The following is a 23,488-nucleotide window of genomic DNA, read 5'->3' on the forward strand; positions in this document are numbered from 1 at the left end:
TCAAATTAAAAAATTAAACTCATTTTTTAAAATCAGTGATGTAATATTCTATTAAAATATCTAAATGAACCATCTCCCGCATTTTTCTCTAATTATTAATTAATCAACTTGTTAACACAACATTGGTTCTAGAAAGTATGTCTAAAAAGTGGCCTTATATTTCATTTTCCTACTTTAAGTGGATTTACATAACTGCATTGTGATATAGATTTGTTCAGGGGGAATTATACTTTATCCTCTTTATGTTTAACCACTTTTCCACTTTGGCCATTAATTTATTTATTTAGTTATTTATTTTTTTATTTTAACTTTGACCCTTTATGTTTCAATTTTTTTTCTAATTTGCGTCTAAAATTAATTTATGTTCAAAATTAAACAAAAAATATTATAATGACTATTATATAAGGAAAAATTACTAATAAATCCTAATTTCTGAAATGTTGCTCCAAATAGTCCTTAATGTTTTCTTATGAACCATTCAGTCCTATTTGATTTGGGAGGAATTTTTATTCTGATTTGATATGTTTGGATTTTACATTCTTATCCTTCTTATTCACTGATGTGGCCACATTTGTTGGGGTAACGTATATGTACATTACCCTTTTTTCGTAGATTCGTTGCAGTGATTTACGGGGGAGTTTGTTCCCTTTTTGGGTGATGTGTTTGCATAGGGGGTTTGGGGGTTTTTTGTATTTTGTTTATTCGTAACTCTGTTGCAGTGTTGAGGTTGTTGTTTGGATGTGTATATCGTCGGTTAATGTAAGTCACAATTCTAATTGAGGTTTTTCCTTGCAGGTATGAAGGGTGCAGTCTTGATGTTATGTTCTTACGGACGAACGAACGCAGTCATTCGTCTTCATCAAGCATTGACGTTTGCCGAATTGATCAGTGGGATATTTAAAAAGTTTCAAGGGTTGGACTTTGAGATGGTCGTCTTATTCTTCAAAGTTCCTGGATATAACAAGTTCTGTGTTTTGTGCGATGCAGATGTTCGGAATATGTTTTCTCTTGCGAAGTCTTTTGGTCTCGATCATGTTGATGTCATTATTCAATTACGGAATGGGGGGACGGTGGCAATGGTGTTGACGGAGTGTGTATGGCTGACGCCAGCAAGAAGGCCGCGAGTTATGGGATGTTCGGCTTGGATGACTGGACGGATCTGTTACAGTCGTATTGTCAGCATAAGTCGAAGACATACTTGTTGGTTGGGTGCGCAAGCGGCGTTGCAAATGTGGGTCAGTGTTTTATGGGTGGGACTGATGAATTTTGGACTGTCCTTTCCAAATACGCTGTTGAATGTGGGTTTCAGTTCAAATGCGTGAAGAAGGATTCGATGCGTGTTACAGCTATTTGTAAGTTTGCAGGGTCAACGGGGTGTTCGTGGTCGATACACGCCAGGGTGTACGCATCCAATGGTGTCTTTTGTCTGAAGAGGTTTAATAATGTGCACACGTGTGGTGCTGCTATTCGTATGTCCAGGAACCCAAGTACCGGGTCCGATTTGGTGGCCGATGTTGTTGCGGATCATGTGCGTGCTCAGCCATTGACATGCCCTACTGACGTTGTTTTTGGTTTGAAAAATGATTACGGAATGGATATTCGTTACCGTGTTGCTTGGCTTGGTGTTAAGAAAGCAAGAAGTGAAGTGTATGGTGACTACGCTGTGTCGTTTGATCAGCTTAGGTGGTACAGTGATGCTTTGATGGAAAATAACCCAAATAGCTACATCAACCTCGATTTTCAGCAGCAAACCGGAAGATTTGTTCGGTATTTCATATCATTTCGTGCTTGCATAAATGGATTCAAGCACTGTCGCCCCTTGTTATTTCTTGACAGTACATTTCTTAAGGGCCGGTTTAAGGGGAATTTATTTGCAGCTACCGTGAAGTATGGGAACCAAGGTAATGTGTTTTGCGTCTGGTAATTGGTTACATTCATTTGCATTGGTGTCTTTAAATATGTGTTCAACCAAGGGTAATGTGTTTTGCGGGTAATGACAATTTGGTTGTGTGCAAGCTATATATATATATACATATTGGTTTCCACTAGTTAGTAGTGGGTTTTTTTTTCCCGGTCTTTCCGTTGGTGGGGTAATGGCAGCTTGGTTTGTGGGGAAACTATATACATATATAGTTTTTTTAAATATCACACAATTTGTCCTGTTCCATTGGCTTTTTGTTTGATGTTATTCATATGGGTTCAGTGGGCTAATATATGGGGTTAATGTGGTTGGTGTGATGTTTTTTATTGCCATACCAGATGAAAACAGGTTTGTTCCCAGTCGCGTTTGTTATTGTTGATTCTGAAAACGCAGCCAACTGGGAGTGGTTTCTTCGGCAATTGTCGGAGGTTGTTGATCGTGGTCAGAGTTTGACATTTGTTTCTGATCGTCACATTGGGCTGTTACAATCCATGTCAAAAGTATTTCCATTGGCTCATCATGCATTTTGTCTCGTACATCTTCAAATGAATTTGAGAGACCGAATGAAATACGTCAATGCCGAGCATAAGTTGGGTTTGATGCACAAGTTACGCGAATGTGCGTACGCATCCACCGTCACTTCATTCAACCAGAAGATTGAGGTCTCGAAATTGTGTAGTCCGGCTGTTGTTGGGGAGTTTCTAAAAGATTTGGACCCAAAACATTGGGCCAATGCGCACTTCGAGTATGTACATTTTTCAATTTTCAGTTTGTTACATTTTTACGAACTTGCATGAAAAGTTTGTATTTGATTTTTGTTCTGGGCAGTGATAGGCGGTATGAGGAGATGTCGTCAAACGCTGCCGAGTTGTTCAATAACAGGATTCGGGAAGCACGCCACCTTCCTATTACGCAGTTGGTTGATGCTATTAGGGGTCAAACTATGAGTAAATGTCGAAGCGTGGGTAACAAATGGGGTGGCCAACTTTGTCCAAAGATGGAGAAGAAGTTGGAGGCCGAATGCAAAACCAGCAGGCCATGGATTGTAAGCCAAGCCGATGAAAATGTGTATGAGGTGCACTTGAATCCATTGGTTTTAGTTGACGTTAACAGGCGCACTTGTTCATGTTGTCACTGGCAGGTGAATGGGTTTCCGTGTTCACACGCAGTGGTCTCATTTTGGAATAACGGGAGAAATATATATGATTCAATTGAACCTTACCACCATGTTTCTGAGTTCAAGGCGTCATATTCCGAGTCCATTCACCTTATTCCAACGGTTGAGAAACCCATTGCCACGCCCGCTGATTACCTCATAGCACCGCCCGTTGTTAAGCGTCCACCTGGGAGGCTGAAGCAGAAGAGGATCCCATCTAGGGGGGAGGTCGTGCAACGTATTCAGTGTGGACGATGTGGGAAGATAGGTAACCATAATAGGAAGACATGCAACGAACCGATTTAGATACGGGAGGACATACAAGGAACCAGTATACATCCCAAATCAATTTATCATTACACCAGCCATTGAACCATTTTCATAAATCGTCCTTTGTAATTTGTAGTGCAATTAGCGCATGTCTAAATTATTTGTGGTGCAATTAGCGCACATCTAAATTAATGTTTGGGGTACAATTGATAAACATGTTGGTGATGCATTAGTGCACGTCTAAATTATTTGCACCCACATTCAGTATCTTCATATTTTCAGCCTTGTATGCTTTTCCCAATTTGTTTAAAATTAGTTTGTCTCTTTACATGGTCGTTTTTGAAATGATCGCAGTTGCATTTTGTTTTTCGTTTCTCGGGTGATTGTTTCCCAAACGTTTGCTTTCAGCATTATTTTTAAAAACTTGGTCATTGGGTTTTACAACATTATTTGTGCAAGTCGCTTCTTCCTATGATTCATCGTACTATGGTAAACTTCGTGCACTTGCCATTTGTTGCGAATGTTTTTCATTGGAGATAATGTGCTAAAATCATATGGTCCTGAATTAAATTAGTGTGGCTGCAACATTTGTTTGCTTTGTAGTTTGTTACTGTATGGTCATTATTTATGTTGCACCGTTACATCCAGTCGCTCTCTATGTGGGTACTGCAATCAGGACTGAGTAATGTGTTTATTTGCCGTTGGAACTAATGTGGTAAAATCATATGGTCCTGAATTAAATTAGCATGGCTGCATTACATTTGTTTGCTTGTAGTTTGCTGCTGCTGGGTCATTATTTCTGTTGCACCGTTACATCCACTCGTTCTCTTTGTGGGTACTGCAATTAGGGACTGAGTAATGTGTTTATTTGCCGTTGGAACTAATGTCATTTATGCATGTACCTCAATTGCCATAACTGGCTAATACCATCAATTAGCTAATTGCCACAATTGCTTAATACGATCAATTTCTGTGTGGATACTGAAGTTAACATTGTAACACAACTGTCTTATACCATCACGCTCTTATTCACACATAAAAATGCATAACATACCATCAATTGGCCAATTGCCATCAATCGCCGAATTGTCACAATAGCATAATACCATCAATAGACTAATACCATCAAATTCTGTGTTGCCATTCAAGTTAACAGTGCACCACAGCTTATGAAAATTCCATCACACGCTTATTCGTTATTTAAGTGCATAAAATACCATCAAACCATATTATACAAGTGGCTACCAAGCATAATTTGTACATTACCAAAACTTACAACCAAGTTCAGCAGCTACTATTTTGAAAAAAAAAAAAAAAAACATTAACTAATAATAACTTAAATAACTATGTCTGCATTTTTGTCCCGCATCGACTTCAAAATGATTTACGCATCAACTTCTGATTTTGGTGGTACGTACATCAGATGGCCTTGTAGCGTAGCCCTCCGACTAGATCATTCACAAATATCTTCACCATTGATGCACAGTAAGCAATAGTCGTCACGCCATCCATAGTGGTATTAATTCTCACGTTGTGCACATATTGTTGCATGAGAAAGCACACTATCATTGCACAGTCAGCCCTATAACACAATAAAACTCACTTGGCTTTGTTACAAATTCCAAATTGTACTCCCTAATAAATATGTTTGTGATATTTCTTCGTAGCACTTACGTGTAAGCCGCTTGTTGAGGGCAGTCTATAACAGATTCCAACGTCCCATCGATGTATGGGGGTGCCACATTTGTTGTCCTCGCACCAACATCCACAATGTGGTTATGATATTTCACCACCAACTGTTTCTGGCAAAGTGACAAGTAACATTCAAATTACTCTTACATGTACACCAATAAACTAAATGCAAAACACCAATTTCATGCAGACACTTTAAGCGTCTAAAATTTCACAATTATCAATCACATTCAAAATCATTCCAATTCATGTAACTATATCTTCCTAATTTTTAGACATTTCCATCCTAACCACATAGGTTACTTACAGAATACCAGTTTTCCAAATACAGGGGTGTACGTACCACTTTAAGCGCCTCGGTGAAATGAGTGTCACGGAGGCCACGTCTCTGCCTAATTGAATTGTAGTGTTTCCAATTCCCACTTTTGGTATCGTACACCATTAGCGTCCAATGGTTGTCGTGGTAAATCGGGTAATGAATGTACCGGTGTCCTGATGCAGCTTTCATATTCACCTTTAGGAACTTATCTCTCGATGTCTCACTCGGATTTCGCATCATGTCCTGCCATTTCAATTTCAAAGTTGTTAGTCTCATTCAACAAACAAGACCATACCATTTACAATAGCTTGTCAATTCATACTGCACAAATGCTACTAAAAAAATAACAGGTGCCCACATTGTTGTCTTCATCAACACATTTCCGTTGCAAATCTGTTAGGGTTGCAGCGTACGCATCGGTTACCTGCCGACAATAATTTGCACAGTGTCAAATTACGTATTAACATCTAAAATATATTACACAATACAATTCACAACTTCCCCCTCACCCCACCCAAGGTTATTTCAACACGAACCTTCCCGCTCACACATGATTGTTGGACCAATGCCTGAATATCAGAAAATTAGACACGAATACCATTTTCTCCACCATCTCAGATGACAACCCTGCATATTTTAATCCACACCTAGTCAGTAGACTTCATATTAAATCGAAAACACATTGCCGTTACTTTCATTACCAACAATTGCATTACCCATCTCCATGAAAATTGTATACATCTTTCAATCGTTGCTGATCATCTGCTGACAACATTGTCCACACGACGTCCCTGTGAGTCATACCAAATCCATTCCACATTTTCTGTTCATGCTCCACTTCGTCAATGTTAACAACATATCGATGCCCCAGCACAGGAACATTACAAATTTTTCTAACATGTCTCTCATGCCCAACCATCTTGGGGTATTCGTAATCAGCCAATCTTAGCTCGCGCCTCGGCTTGTTCTTAACACGCCATACCAAAGACGACACTGCTGCCACATTACTCTACAAACCCTCGACTGCCCCCACAGTATCAGAAAAATTTGCATTTGCATCCCCTCCCACGACCCCTACATAATCTGCGAATGAGTGCATAACCACTGCAAGTGGACATTGTTGCGGGTCACTCTCGTGAGGAATTTGTAAGTGAAGTTATTTCAACAAAGAATCAACCTCCACTGTGTCTCTTACATCGATGCACACTGCCCCCATCGGTACTGTGGACTTGGTTTTCGGTGTCTTGTTCACACCACTCTGTTCACTCCTATTAATGTGGCTGTTATTACAGCTGCCATGCTTTTCTACTTTGTCTCCACTTGGTTGCCTTTCGCAGGATTCATTTTTTGTAGTTGCTTGTGCCACTGCATGCATTTCGTGGTCATCAAGGTGGTCCTGTAAGGTTGCTACCTTACCATCCAACTGTGTCACCAATGTGCTTAATCGCGCAATCTCTGCATCTTTTGCAATAATAACGTTTTCAAACCCAATGAACATGTTAACTGCTTTCGCACCAATCATACGTTCCATAACGTCGACCCTGGCTTCCAATTCATAAATCCGAATTGATTTCCTTCTATTACCGTCTTCTAACTCTTTGTTTTTCAGTAACACGTTTTTGAGATCTGCTACCAAACTTTCACTGTCCCCATCACCTTCTGTTGCAGGTGTGCTTGACAACTCAATCAGGTCGAGAAACAAGTTCAGCAAACAGTCATCCAGTGCAGCCATCCTTCTACACCATTTTCCTGTTTGCTGGACCACTTTGCTAACTGCTGTCCTGACCTGACGTGGGGGTTCGCTGTCAACATGACCATGGTTTGGAGAGTCTGGCTTCCAACAATCAAAACTGGGCTCTATATTTTCCAAGTCAACAACAACATTGCCTATTTCATGCATGTGTTCCTCCATCTGCACCATCAACTCAGTGTTCTCATTTCGTATTGGCATTTGTTCATCATTTGATACACTCAGAGTGTATCGCTCAAGTATAGTCCTACATAACTAGTCATAGTTCACCTGCCATGCCAAACTCAGTGCATTATACGAAAAAGATCAAACAAACAGGTAGGGCAACAAGAATTTTCAAATTGTACCTGCAACGATTCCATACATGTCAAGTCCAGCCCTTTCGTCTTACATATGAGTGATCCAGCGTTCCACTTACAAAATCTTGGGAAGGCAACTGCGTGGTCTGGTTCTATGAGATTTTTGTGTTCACAAATCATAAACTACAACACAAAATAGTATGCAACATTAGTTGTATGATGCAAGACAATCATAGGTTGGAAACTTACGAGAGCACACGGTCAATGTGCACGGGTTATGTAGTTAACCTACCAACAGCGCAACGACGCTGCTGGTAACCTTCTCAAGCCTGATGTGGAAAGCGTTCAGGGAATTAACTAGAGTGTTCCATATGGTTGCTGTCCAATCGTCGCAACGTATCCAGCTTGTCAATCACACGGACGAGAGACCAACCAATTGATTCTCCAGTCATTGCAAAAAACAGCTTACCACAAATATAGAGACAAAGAAGCTTCACTACGTCCTCCTCATCATGTTCAGTTCTTCCTTTCAAGGCATCAACCAGCAAATCCTTTACAAGCTTATACGATATTCACCCGACGGTGGGGCATCTCCGTTGCATGAAATCTGATGTTGGTTTAGGTGAGGACAATACGTCCAACTTATCCTTGCCACATTGAATACCAAAAATCAGTTGGATATCGCTGTTTCGTAGTGCCAACCCATGCCCTCCAATGTAAAATTTCTCGTCTCTTGAATTATATGTTTTGATGATCCGGCATACGGTTTCATCACACTTCTTGAACGTATTTGCTTCCAAATTGTGTGTCCAGGTAGATTCAATCATCAGCTAAAATTGTGTGTTTTTTAAGATGCCGGATGTGTCTCTCATCCAAGTTCACCTCAAGAACGGTCTTGATTACACCAGCAATGTTTGAACGGTACATCAGTTTCGTTGTGTCGATATGCATTGGTTTTTCCACAGCTGACTGTGCTTTTGTACACTTGAATGGTAGCCTAGACTGTTTTTTAACTGCAAGTCGTGTTAACGTCCATTCTTTCACCAGGGAACCTCACCTGCATATATCACTTCTCCTACGAGGGGTCTGTTGTCGAGAGCTCACTGCAACAATCAGACAACATTGTATGTTACGGTTGTGCGGCAACATGTCATGACAAAACATTAATGCAACAAATATGATACACCCAACATGTGTGACGCATATTCCCTAAACCAAAAACATAGTAAACATCAAACAAACATGATACATTCAACACAAAACATTGCATCAGACATTTGGAAATCCATGCTAAAATGAACGTTAAAAATTTCCAATGAAAATTAATCAAACTACCGTTCAACAAGTCCCGCAATTTCCTTTCCATTTCGTCCAAGTCTGAACAAAACCAGAAATTTACTTACTACGTAACATCACGAGTGATGATGTTCATCATACCATCAATGACTTCCATGCACACTTACAACCATTCCTTGTTATATTCACAAACAAAAATTGACTTCACAGACCACCAAACCACAGTTTCGATGTTCAGCTGCTAACACACACATATCCAACCACTGTTTATATAAACAATACCGTGTAATCTTATATATAATATGAGTTTCAATTCAAATGTGTGAGACATATGCCCTAAACCAAAAATGTGGTAAACATCAGTCAAACATGATACATTCAACACAAAACACACAATCACACATTTGTTACTCCACACTCAAACATTATCACGATGGATGGTGTTCATTATACCATCCATGACTACCATGCACATTTACATCACGACCTTTCCCTGTTACATTCACAACACAATGTCACTGCCCAGACCACCACAACACAGTTTTGGCGTTCATCTACTAACACACATTCCCAACCACTCTTCCAATGTACACTACTATGTAATCTACTATATAACATGAGTTTCAATTCAAATGTGTGAGACATGCCCTAATGCCAAAATGTGGTAAACATCAGTCAAACATGCTACAATCAACAACAAACACACAATCACACATTTCGATATCGATAATCGTATATACATACATACATAACCTTGGGAATTACCAAACGAAAAATGAAGACACACCTTCGTCCTACATCGTCATCGTCATTAGGTTCGACACCGCTCGGAATTGAAGTAATGTATATAAAGCACAGACCTCCTTCCCTATAATCAAATCGGCGACTAACCATCCGTTAACATTGCATTGCCGCGGTGTATGACGCAACTCCGTATCGAACACAACCCTCCCTAATATTTTCATTTAGGGTTTTGGCCTTCACACAATGTACTAACGTTGAAATATGATTTGGATATACACGAATCCCCGATTACGGTTTCAAACCTTATGAATGGAAATGTTACAAGTTTGGGAATGTTAATCGCCAATGTTTCCTAATACAGCCTAGAAGATTCAATGCAAAACGAGGGAAAAAGAAAAAACGCCTATAGTGTGTTCTGTGTCTAAATTAGTAATTTTACCAATACTATATACCCATTTTGGCCCCCCAATTCAAACTTTGAAACACCCATTCTTCAGGATAACATTGACATTTCCCAAACGTCAGGACCTTTCGATTACAGAGAAAAAACTCAGGACTAATCAGTGTATAAGTTTATAATTTGGGATTTATTGGTGCTTCTCCCATTATATAACATAAATAATATATTATATTGGAGATAAAGTTTATGGTAAAAATGTGAGTTATATATAATAAAATATTTTTATGTCACATAATTGTTAATGTGCGATTTTATGTTTAATTTTTAACAGAAATTAACTTTAGTAGTAAATTAAGAAAAACTCAAAATATGAACGGCCAAAATAAAAATAAATAAATAAATTTTAAAGGGTAAAGTGAAAAAGTGATCAAACATAAAAAGGATAAAGTGTAATTTATCTATTTGTTATTATGCAAAATTATTTTTATTAATTGAAAAAAATATAATGTGTCCATGACGTTGGTGCAAAGGTGGTGCAAATAGCCCGTGATAATGGTGGATGGCTGTTGGGGCTTATAGGAAGAGAAAGTAAGAATGAAGAGAGTAGTGATTTGGGAAAACAGTGCGTAGAGAGAATGAGAGTTGGCCACATAAATAGTTCAAATTGGAGTTAAGTTGAACAAACTTTTCAATAGGATATCCCACTTTATTTTCAAAGTTTAGTGATGTGGCAACACTCTATTTGTTGTCCGTAAATCATAAGTTTCACGAGAGAACGAGTTCAGATCCTCTGTCGTTGTTTCCTGCAGTGGCCCCTACAGTGGTTCAAAACGACGTTGTTTTAAACCTCTCTCTCTCTCTCTCTCTTCTCTTATTTTGCTTTTCAGCCTCTTTTTGTTTTGTCTGGTGTTTGAACCCTAGCCTCTTTCAGTGAGACGAATAGAGAGGCGACGAACGGAGAAGACGACGCGACTAGGCGATGTGACTCCTACAGCGAGGCGACAGAGGCGAGGAGAGGAAAATCTTGATTCATTTGAAAATCTTGATTCATTATCAACCATGAAAATGCTAACAATGGCTATTGACAGAAAATAGATTATTTGAATATATGGACTAAACAAAGCATTGATCATTATTTTATTTTACATATTTGTTGTAATGTTGTCTTGAGTTGTAATAGACTGATTGTGTCATAAAATGCTCTTACTAGGATTAACATGTTCATGGGTTCAAACATAATGTTAGATATTTGCGAAATAAAAGATGCAAATGTGGAAAAAAAGCAGCAGTATACATACCAGAAACAGAGAAAAATTCAGGAAGGCTGTATTTCAAGTGTGCAAATAAGATGTATGAGTACTTTGTGTGGAGAGCGGCTCCTATTGGGAATGCATCAAATATCCAAAGGAGAAGTAAAGTTATTCATACGAAGAATGAAGATGAGAGAGGGTATGATTATGATTTTGACAGAATCAATGAAATTATAAATAGATTGGAACGAGTTGAGGCAAACCAAGAAGCTATGAAATTGATTATGTTGACAATCATAGTGTTGGTTGGTTTTACCATACTAATAGCACTATTGAAGTTAATGTAACGTCTTCTTTTTTTTGGTTGTATTTTTGTTTTGAATTTAGTGAACCTTAAACTATGAGTTTTGATATGTAAAGCTTAATGAAATTACCTATACTGTGTCAATAGTGATGTGCCTCTTTTTTGTTTCTGTCAATGAATGTTGTACAACTTTGAACCTATGGGTTTTGAAGTTGCTTTCTGATTCAATCTTTTCTAATGCAAAAGGATATTGAGATTTGTTATAAACAGGATATTAAGATTTTTTATGCCTGAGGCAGGTGTTATTTGGAATGCAAATCAATTCAAATTAGAGATGTGAACTCCATGCCTTATTAAAATTGAGGAAGTCCATTTGATGAATTTGTCTATAAAAAAGGAAAATAAAGTAAATTCATTCAAAAAGGAAAATTTTCTAAATAAAACTTGTCAATTGATACTTGAAACTTGTCAATTTATACTTGATCAGTAGTAGTCCACCAACAACTGCATATTGCTGGCAGTAAGCTGAACAAGACATTGAGCATAACACATTGAACAAATTTGTCAAATGTATATTGTTGGCAGCAAGCTGAAAATTTTCAACATATGACATTCAAATAACACCTGCTGGCAACAACCTGAAAATTTTGAACATAAGACATTCAAATTAAGTCAAATGAAATTGCCACCCAACTATAAAGTTGCACAAGCATGTCTAAACATCCTAGATTTGAATCCAGAAACAGAATTACAATATTCTACAACCTCTAATTTCAAACATTATCAATATGATGTCCACATAAAAATCTTAATACTTAGGAAAAATATTATCCTATAATAATTTAATTGCATATTAATTGGAATAAATCTCTCCAAAACAAATATTAGGACAAAAGGTCTCCAACATAGATAAAATCAACTTCTTAGGGATGTCCATCTACATGACTGTTAGCAGGACTATGTAAGGCTTGCGAGACTTGAACTGCAAAGTGTTGAACACTTGTACCTCGAAGCAACTCCTGAAAAGATCTGTGAGTGGAATAGACAGAAGGCATTGACTAAAGCATGTTATTTTCCTGCAATAGAGCTAAATTTATTAAATTTTGATTACAATGTATACTACCCTTTTAATGTAAACTATGTAACCAATGATAACTTACATCATATGTACCATACATAAGAAAAGGATCACTTGTACCACCCATGAGAATTTGAGATCGAGGTTCAGATTGAGAAATATAGACACCATAACCATGATCGTAAATACAACCAATATAAAGTATGTAAACAAAAAATTTGAAAAAAAAAAAAGAAACATTATTTAACATTTTCTTAAAAGATTGCACACAAATAAATATTACCTGATTAGAAATACTACCCATGACGAAACGAGGTTGTGATTGAAAAATATAGACACCAACACCATGATCCTAAATACAACCAATATAAAGTATGTAAACAAAAATTTTGAAAAAACAAGAAACATTATTTAACATTTTCTTAAAAGCTTGCACACAAATAAATATTACCTTATTAGAGTTACTATCTATGATGAAACGAGATTGTGATTGACCTTGGAAAGTATAAACAGCAGCACCCGACTACATTGCCAGGCAAACCAATTAAAGATAAGAAAAATTAAATGCCACCCGGATAGTTCATAATTTCATACTAGTGAACGAACTCAATTAAACAACCATGTAATTTCAGAGCTTCGTTTGACATTACCTCCAAAAAAATTTGAAACAACCATGTAAAAAATTCAGCAGTCTCATCATACATCAACGATGCACCAAATATAACTGTTTCTCAATGATGATTAAATTCAACAAATGATCCAAAAGGTCTATGCTCGTTATTTAATTTGTAAACCAGAAAAATTTGAAACAACCACGTAAAAGATTCAGCAGTCTCATCATACATCAACGATGCACCAAATATAACTGTTTCTCGATGATGATTAAATCCAACAAATGATCCAAAAGGTCTATGCTCGTTATTTAATTTGTAAGTAGTGTCAAAGGTCACTACATCACCAAACTGAGCATAGTCTATAATCATTTGAGCATCGGCCCAAAATATATTACTTATCTGCTCTTCACAATCTAATTGGACTGCATAAAAAAAGGATGGATTTTCTATAGTTTTCTTACGAAAGTAATGCAACACACTGCCTGCTTCTCCATATTCCAAATCTTTTTGTCTCTTTGATCTTAAGTAATTTTTTTGGTCCAATTTTGGGAAGCCAAGTGATGCTCGTCCACCAGATTCCCTACCAAATAGCTCATAAGCAGACCTAAGAGGAATTCCAGATTCTGAAACCAATTCTATTTCAATTGCTTGGGTGGTAAATATTTTTCTTTGGGATGGAAACATATGAATGCAATCTTGGGGCACAAAGTCATGATTATGATGTTCAACAAAATCACAAGTAATATATTTTTTTAAAATTCTATCTAACTTGATACTAAATCGGCCACCATAACCACATCTTACCTCTTGTCTCGGATTTTTGACAAGTGAATCTCATTTGTCAATACCCCGACTTCTCTCTTTGTAACATACAAACGTTCATGATGTTATTTCTTTTGTATATTTGTTCTTGTTTGCATAGGCCTTTCTAGTACTAAAGCCCACATTTCCCCCATAGGTGTTGTAAAAGTCATATGCGATTTTGTTACCCAAAAAGCAACCTAAGAGGGGGGTGAATTAGTCTTCGACAAATTAAAATTAATAATACCCCAATAAAATTAACAACTAGTACAACAAATTATTAACAAGCACAATGATGAACTTAGCAGTAAATGATCAAGCAAAATAACAATGAAGTATAACTAACATACAGGGTAAATCAAATGATTAACATATGAATATTAGATAGCTATAGCAGTAGTAAGAAAGTAAAGAGATTAGAGAAGAGGAGACAAACAGATTTATAGTGGCTCGGTTTCAACCAAGCCTACATCCACTCCTTAAGCTTCACTTGAGATTTTTCACTATCTTCTAGCTTCACAGGGGTGCTAACAACCTCATAAACATAGAGCAATCCTCCATAGATTTTACACAGGCTTCACATACCCAAACCCTTGCAAATCTTAGATGATTCACAATCACTCTCAAGATTTCAAGAACACAGTATTTGCAACACTTTTACAAGTTGAAATGGTATTTTTGGCTTTCAAAGAAAGCTTACAATAAATATCTCTCCCAGATGGATATACAAAATGAAACTCTAGTTTTTCTGTAAACCTCACACAAGAAAGATAGGCTTAAAGCTATACGTCTCAGTGTATAATTTCTGAAAGAGAATGTAAACAAAAATTGAAGAACACTCCTCAGAGAATTTTTTAGAGAATAGAAGTGATTGATTATAGATTAAAGAATATTTTCTGGTTTTTTGTTTTTGTAACTTGTTTACATTTGAGACTTTGGTATATATAATGAAACTCATAGCCGTTTATAGCCGTTGTATTCATTTGAATTTATAACCATTGTACTCCATCATTACTAATTCGAATATCTTCCACTTCATCATTACTAATTTGATTATCTTTCACTTAAACCTTTTGACCTGCTGCTGTGCTGGGCTGTTTGAACCTCTGTTTTGGGCTATTTAAACTCCTGATTTAATCAAATATTAAATATTGTTTGAACCTCTGGTTTGGGCATTATTTTTGGGTTGAAATGAACTCCTGATTTAAGCAAATATTAAATACATTCAAACAATATTTAGGATAAAAATTAGGTAAGAAATAATGGGACAAAATAAATTTTGATTCTATTTTTCTCTTTCAAATAAATTAAAACATAATTAAATAAATCATCAAAATAAATTTTGGATTCTATTTTTCTTTTTCAAATAAAACATCAAAATAAATTTTTGATTCTATTTTTCTCTTCCAAATAAATTAAAAATATAATTAAATAAATCATTAAAATAAATAAGTCTAACAGGCTTGTTCAGAGTCAAATGACATTTCTACTTTCGGCTTCCAATCATAATTGGCCAACTCATCAATAATATTATTTTCTTCCATTGCCTACAATTCAGTATCATACAAATAACAAATTTTACCCATCTATGTTCTTGCTATTTTTTTCCACAAATAACTAGGTCATTAATAATCAATTTCTCTGTTATTGCTATTTTTTACACATCTCTCTCGTATATATATAACAACAAGGTTTAACCACATTTATACTAAATTACAGGTACTAGAAGTGAATTGCACAAATTTGAATCATATATATATATATATATATAATGGAAGAAAATTATATATGAATACCCCAAAAATAATATTTACAAATAAATGTGATTCACTATCTAACAAATATGAATCCACTACAACAGATCAATGTGATTCACTATCTAACATATAAATGTTATTTACTATATATCTAACAAATAAATGTGATTCACTATCTAACAAATAAATGTGATTCACTATCTATCAACACAGAAAATAATATATAGAACAACAAATCTGAATTTAACTACAACAGATCAATCATCAAACCCAAGGATCAAATATATCAAACCCAAGAATCAAATATAAATCATATATGAATCCTCAAAAATCTGAATCATATATATATATATATATATATATATAGAACAACAAATTTAACTACAACAGATTAATCATCAAACCCAAGAATCAAATATATTGTCACGACCCGCTCCCCGTACCCAAGGGTTAAGCATCGCGATGGCTAGTAACTGAAGTTACCTCCGGCCAATTCTTGAACAAATTAATAAGCGCGAACAGAAATAATATTTAAATGAGGGTATCAAAATAATTATCGAAGCTTCTATTTTTATTAAGAAATTTATTGACAAAAAAAACCGATATTTACATATAAAAATATCATAAAAATGCTGTGTGTGTCTATTCCGCAGCCCTGCGTCTAAGACTTTCCAAAATTTATCTATGAATTGTACTGTTTCCTGAAAATTGGTAAATAGCTATAAGCACATGGCAAAGTAAGAAATATTATGTCAAGAGTATAAGGGACACAAAATAATCATGGATAGTTATGAAACTAAAATATTTAAGATAACTTAGTCTGAACAAATAATCATTTAAGTAGCAAAACTGAGATTATGTAAATAAATAACCATAACCACGGTACCGAACAGAACAGAGGTCACATAAGTGACAGTCAGAATAGAGGTACGGATTCAATAGGTGGCTCGTCCGGATTATAGAGGTGGCTCCCACAATAGTGTAGCGCTTATCTCCGCACAGAACAGAGGTCAATAGATCCATGACAATAGAGGGGCACAAATTGACCAAACAGAAGCCGATGGTTATTTAAGTCCCCCAAGGCGTAGGACTCCCATGGTGGTACTTACAAAACATAATTGTTTATAAGGTTATAGTTAAATATTCTTTAAAATTTAAATAAACATATTCATGAGTTTCATTTTAAACAAATAGAATTCAGAAATTAATCCACGTAACTGAAATATTTATAAAACATAACTTGTATTAATATAACTGATAAAATACAACTTGTATAAAATAAATTATGGTAACTCAAAACATTCATAAAATATATTATGGTGACCTAAGTTATAATATAACTCACCTTAATATTGACCCTTAACCTTACTACACTATCACAACCTTCCTACTATAAGTTCCTACTACTAGCACGTGTCTCTCTCCTTTTATTTTTTTCCTTTTCTTTTCCACAGAGTTGATCAACTCCTCCCTATTTATGGGGAGGTAAAAGCCTCCTGAGTCCAACATGTGGTAGCTCAAATCCCTTCTCAGATTTGATCATAAATTACATAGATTTATACTTATCTTAATAAATATTTAAGATAATTACACTTTGACCCAATTTTCTAATATAACTATATAAATAAATTAATCCCTAATTAAATTACACTCTATCGTATACCAATAGAAGATTAATTATTTATTTTACTACCACACCTATTATTATTATTATTATTATTATTATTATTATTATTATTATTATTTACTCTTACTTTTATATTTATTTATTTACTATCTTTAACTTTAATTTGGCCCAACTAGTATTATAATTTCATATTTTTGTTAATTTGGCCCCAAATAATAATCTCTAATTAATCTCATATTTGATAATCCAATGCCAAATTAGATTCTGTATTTATTATTATTTATTTAATAATATATTATCATATACAACCATAATACTAGTATAAAATTTAAGGGACAATTTAAATTTTCGAGTTGTTACATATATCAAACCCAAGAATCAAATATAATTTATATATGAATGCCCGAAAATCTAAATCACACACATATATATATATATAGAGAGAGAACATTAAATTTAACTACAACAAATCAATCATCAAACCCACTTCAAAACTATATGGCCAGTTTCAGCCAGTGAACCCATATCAAAAATCAATAACAAATTTAACCCAAGAATCATATATATATATATATATATCGCGTTCGTTTCTCCGTCTCTCTCTTAGTTCCTCACTTTGACTTTCAGTCGCCTCTTGCGATGCTTCTCTCTCTCTGTGCTAGGGTTCATTGACTCAAATCAATGATGCAAAGCAAAGAAGATGATACAGAGAAGTGAAAAGAGAAGGAAATCAAAATTTTGAATTAAAAAAAAAAATTACTAAATAAAACGACGTCGTTTTAAAGATCACTACAAGAACCACTGCAAGAAACTATGACAGAACCACTACACGAACTGAGGTATCATTAACTTATAACATTAAAAAACATTATGTGACATAGGTGTTTTTGAAGGTACTATTCGTATGAGTAGAAATCTGATATGAAACATTATTAACACATTATTATTTAACAAATGAGTTTCCGTTCTTTTAAATTGTTATCTTAATTTAAGAGAATATTTAGACTTGATAATCTTATTTTGTAATCAATTTTAGTAATTCAAATCGTTCACATTTTAAAATTCGTTAAATATAATATTCATGAAAAAAATCAAAATGATTGAATATCAGTAACTATAAGTTTGAATTATATTTGTTTTAAAAAAATAGATGACAAGTATAATTTTTAAAAATGACCATCTATTTTTTATAATACAAATTTAATTTAAATATATAACTACTTATGTCCGATCGTCTTAATTTTTTACATTAATATTTTACTCAAAAAATTCTAAAAATAAACGATTTAAATTATTAAAATTAGTCTCAAAATACACCTACCAAACCCAAATATTCGCACGTTAAGATGGGCAACTAAAAAGAAGCCAAGCCCCAAACAAAATACACCATTCCCACATGTATCAAGTAAACCGTCTAGATTCCAATCTCACTTAGAAAAGCCTTAAGATTGAAGTCCGAAGATCCACCTTCCTTGACAGCTTCCCTTGCCATAACTCTACATTTCTTAGCATTCCTCCTCATTTCTTCACTTTCCATCACCATCTCTATGCACCTCTCAATCTCTTCACCTTCGACTACCCCTTCTTCATTCACAGTCACCCTCACCCCTGTTTTCCACACATCTTTAATAAGTTTCGCATTCGTTGCTTGATCAGACCACTGTGGAAACGCCACCACAGGAACCCCGCAAACCAAGCCCTCCAACGTAGAATTCCACCCACAATGAGTCACGAAGCATCCCAAAGACGGGTGCGAAAGAACCTCCACTTGAGAACACCACGGCACTATCATCCCTTGTTTTTCCAATTCCTCTTCGCAGCTCAATTTATGTTCTTCTTCATTCTCACTATTCGTTGCTGTCGCTCTGATCACCCACAAGAATGGTCGTTGACTTTTTAACAACCCGCGTGCAATCTCCTCAATTTGGTTCTTCGACAACTCGCAAACGCTTCCAAATGATACGTACACCACAGATGAGTCCTCCTTCGAATCCAACCATTCAATGCAATTTCTTGATGTTTTGAAGAGATCACCCCCAAAAGCAGTGTCCGATGGGTCCTTCTCATCCAAGAAAGCAGAAGGAATCAAGGGTCCAATCGCAACCAAATTAAGCTTCTCAATTGCTCGCAAAGCCCCTGGTTCCAACTTGTCAAATGAATTCACGAGTACTGTTGAATTTGTTTCTGCTTCAAGAAACTCAATATGTTCTTTGAACAAAGAAACTGCGAAAGCGAGCTGATTCGAAGGGAGTAAAAACGAAGGAAGGTCACGGCTAGAGAGTGGTGGAAGTCCCGGTAACTCAATCGACCACGAAGAATCATTTCCATTTTTTTGAATATCATCACTATAACCATTGAAGTAATAGTAATAGATATCCAAAGTGATGGCTGGTTGAATCCAAAGAAATGTGGAAGGGAAGTTTAGTCTACGTGCCACTTGACCTACCCAGGGGAGAAGGGTAGTGTAGACGAGACGTGTGAAAGGTCGGCCATTGTTGGAGCTCTCTGTGATGAGATTTGTGACTGCTTGTGAGCCGAGTTTAGTCAGCTCGGAGAAGAAGTGAAGGCGGTCGTAACCGGGTTTGAAACCGTCGTCGTAGCCATCGGAGAAGCCTAGAATGGTTAGGCCTTGTGGGGTTGGGATGGCTTTGGTCATGCGATTGAGGGCAGAGAAGGCAGTCAATAAGGTGACCTTGACACCCATTTTTATGAGGCGTTTTGAGAATTGGAGGGATGGGTTGATGTGGCCTTGGCCTGGAAAGGTTACGAGGAGTATGTGAGGCTGGTGGTCCATGTCGGCGGTGCGGTGGGGTGGGGTGTGGTGGGGTGGGACTACTTGATGATGTTAAAGTACTTGCTTGTTTGTGCGTGTTTAGTTTAGGAGTAAGGGATAGGTGAGTGTGAAATTAGTGTTCTTATATACATGAATCAGTTTGGTGTCACAAAATTAGTAACAAAAGGAAAATATATGATTGGACAACTTTGATGATGCCCAACATTATTGCAAAAGGTAATTCAAAAAATGCACATTAGATGTGAGGACTTTTATTAAGAGTCTGTTTGGATAAAAAATTTGAAAATGATTTGTAGAGAAAATAAAAGTGAAAAAATATATATGTTTTGTTCACTTTTAACCTCATTTTCTTCATTTTCTTTACATTGTTGTTTTCCCTTCACAAATACTTTGTGTAATTTTTGGTCTAAACACAACATAAAGAGATTATTCTACTTAAAATTGTGTTAACAATTAATTTTGTGATTGACTAATGTTAGATATCATGAAAAATATTTCATGAAGATGATTATGAAATATTTTTTTATTATAGATTTCATATGTAATAAGTTACAAGATATAATACAAGAATGAAGACTATTTCATAATCGTCTACATAAAATATTTTTCATGAAATCTAACATTTAGTTCTCTGTGATTAAACTAGCTAAGGATCCTTTGTCTCAAAACAACTCTAACCGTTAAATATTGAAAATTATGACATAATTTAGTGTTGATTTGGGGGAGTGGATTAGTTTTTTTGTCTTTTTAGCTATTTTAACTTGGAGCTAAAAATATTATAAAAAATTAAGGTTTTAGAAATCAAAATTTAAGAACAAAATTATCTTTTAGGGACCAAATATTTTTGTTGCGAAAAGTATCGTTATTATATTTTTAACAACAAAAATTAGACATTTGTGATGAATTATTATCCTTTTGGGATCAAATTTTTTGTCTAAAAAATAAATCATTTTGAAACCAAATTATTTAGTCCTTAAAAGTCTATTTATTAGTGACATTTTTAAATTTTGTCGCTTAAAGCCTTGTTTTGGACTTTTTGGAATGACCTTTTAGCGATTATTCTCATGACGATAGAAATTGATTTTTAAATATTTTTTGTAACAAAATTTTCATTTTTAAAGACCAAAATATTTGGTCTCTAAAATTCATATTTGTTATAGTGAAAGTCTCATTTGAGAAAGATTTTTTGACTTTTTTATGAGATAAAGAATATAATAATTATGATTTATATGTGATATTTTGTCATATTGAACTAAAAAATATATTTTATTTTTTTTAATTATTTTAGCCAAAAAATCTCAAACGAAGACTTTCCAAACAAGCTCTTAATGAATGTGCATTTTTATAACATAGAGATAAACCTACGCAAGGTAAAATAAACAAATGCTATAATTTTACAAAGATAGTAGGATGTTTGTGGTATAGCACGCTGGGTAGCTTGATTTTCAAACATAAGCTCTTTCCGACTTACTAAAATTAACTATATGATTTATTTTGAGAAGATAATTAAAAGTTAATTTTTTAATTTTTTTAATTTTTTTGAAAAAATATAAAAAAATATATGACATAAAATGAATTAAAAATGAATTTTTAATTATTATTTATTTTTTTGGAAAAATTAGTGTAGGGTCCTCTCCCACTTTTCTTAATGAAAGAGATCCACAAAATTATTTTCTGATGTCTAAGGTCCCTAAACATATATCAGAGAAATTTGTCTCTCCTCTCTCTCTCTTCTCTGCTCCTCCACCCTCCTCTCCCCCATCCTGTACGACATCTTCCTCAACACCTTCTCCTCCGACTCCTCCCTCCGCTCTACCACCGTCAGCCGGTTGAATCCGATGAGGAAGAAGAGAGTTTCTTCGATTTGGAATTTGCTGTGCCAGGTTCTGACGAGAAGGAAGACAAGGACGATGGTTCGGACACTACGAAGATTCGTACAACGATTTGGCTACAAAAAGGACGGCGTGATCGAGTCTGATTTCGTTGAATCTCCTAACGATATGTTTTTTAAAGGAACCAAGCCTTTGTCTCCGATTTCGTTCCTGAGATCTCCGCCGAAGTTTCGTGTGTTTATGCTGTTTAAGAAGCCGAAATTAGAGAAAATCGAGTCCGCCGATGCGTCGCCAGCGACTCACCAGCAGAGCAAGCGTTTCGCTGAGAAATGTAAGGTTGAGGAAGTTTCGATTTTCTCACTGCTTGCGAGAGTGAACAGTTTGAGAAGCAATTCACGGAAGCAGAGCTTTGAGAACGGTTCGTCGAAGCGTTTCGCCAAGGATGTGGTCCAGAAGTATCTGAAGCTTTTAAGGCTCAATCCTCACATGAAGAACCAAAGGAATGGCAGGTTTGCAGTGGCAGTGAAAAGCTGATTCAGATGATCCATTATCAGAAAGAAATGGTAAATCACGATCACCTGAACTGAATTTTCTCTAGGTTGAAACCAGAGAAATTCTCTAGTTTAAATTGAAATTTCTTTGGGTTGGTCTGGAGAAATTTTCTGGCTTAAAGTGAATTTTCTCCGGATTGCTCTAGAGAAATTCTATGATTTGAACTGAATTTTCTCTGGGTTAATCCAAAGAAATTCTTTGGTTTGGCGGAGAATTTGGTTTCTTCGACAGCTATGATTTCTGGGTATGCCCGAAGTGGATAAAAATCGGAAGCTATTAAACTCTTGCGTGGTATGGCGGAGAAGAATTTGTTTTCTTGGACGGCTTTGATATCTGGGTTGGTACAGAGTGGACAATGGATTGATGGGTTTAATCTCTTCATTGAAATGAGGAGAGCAGGGGTTGATATTGTAGACCCTTTTATTCTTTCAAGCATTGTTGGAGCCTCAACTAATTTAGCAGCATTGGAGCTTGGAGAACAGATTCATTGCTTAGTTTTATCTCTTGGTTATGAATCTAGTTTATTTGTTAGTAATGCACTTGTTGATATGTATGCTAAATGTAGTGACATACTAACAGCAAAGACCATTTTTGATACTATGTGCCGAAGAGATATAGTTTCTTGGACTTCAATTATAGTTGGGATGGCCCAGCATGGACGAGCAAACGAATCATTGTCTCTGCATGATGAGGTGATTTCAGCTGAATTTTCTTTGGTTTTTAAACTAAATTTTCTCTAGGTTGAAACCAGAGAAATTCTTTGATTTTTTAACTGAATTTTCTCTGGGTTGGTTCAGAGAAATTCTTTGGTTTTACTGAAGTTTCTCAGGGTTGATCCAGAGAAATTCTTTAGTTTTTAAACTGAATTTTCCCAATTCAAAAATTTCAGTATTATGGAGATCCAGATAGATTTCGTCAAATCATCACAAATCTCATGGATAATTCAATCAAGGTAAGTATGCATCAGCTTCTCAAATTTTAGTCCAACAATCCAGAGAAAATTCAGACCAACCAAACCAGAGAAATTCTCTC

The 23,488-nt window shown here is 35.5% G+C and overlaps 2 protein-coding genes across 2 annotated transcripts; one reads left to right on the forward strand and one right to left on the reverse strand.

Annotated features, from left to right (window-relative positions):
- The first annotated feature begins 1,096 nt into the window (after positions 1-1,096).
- On the forward strand, positions 1,097-4,033 carry LOC145793713 (uncharacterized). The gene is made up of 5 exons (XM_082876582.1): positions 1,097-1,901; positions 2,270-2,666; positions 2,750-2,966; positions 3,063-3,345; positions 3,951-4,033. Exons 1-5 carry the CDS (start codon positions 1,097-1,099, stop codon positions 4,031-4,033), a joined length of 1,785 nt encoding a protein of 594 aa, XP_082732708.1.
- Positions 4,034-18,547: 14,514 nt separating this feature from the next.
- Positions 18,548-20,501, reverse strand: LOC114301500 (crocetin glucosyltransferase, chloroplastic). The gene has a single exon (XM_028246450.2). The coding sequence runs from the start codon at positions 20,070-20,072 to the stop codon at positions 18,693-18,695; it is 1,380 nt and encodes a 459-aa protein (XP_028102251.2). The 5' UTR covers positions 20,073-20,501; the 3' UTR covers positions 18,548-18,692.
- Positions 20,502-23,488: the final 2,987 nt, after the last annotated feature.

This window comes from Camellia sinensis, chromosome 6 (assembly GCF_055761805.1).
Source record: "Camellia sinensis isolate YWXY chromosome 6, ASM5576180v1, whole genome shotgun sequence".
Classification (NCBI taxonomy): Eukaryota; Viridiplantae; Streptophyta; class Magnoliopsida; order Ericales; family Theaceae; genus Camellia; species Camellia sinensis.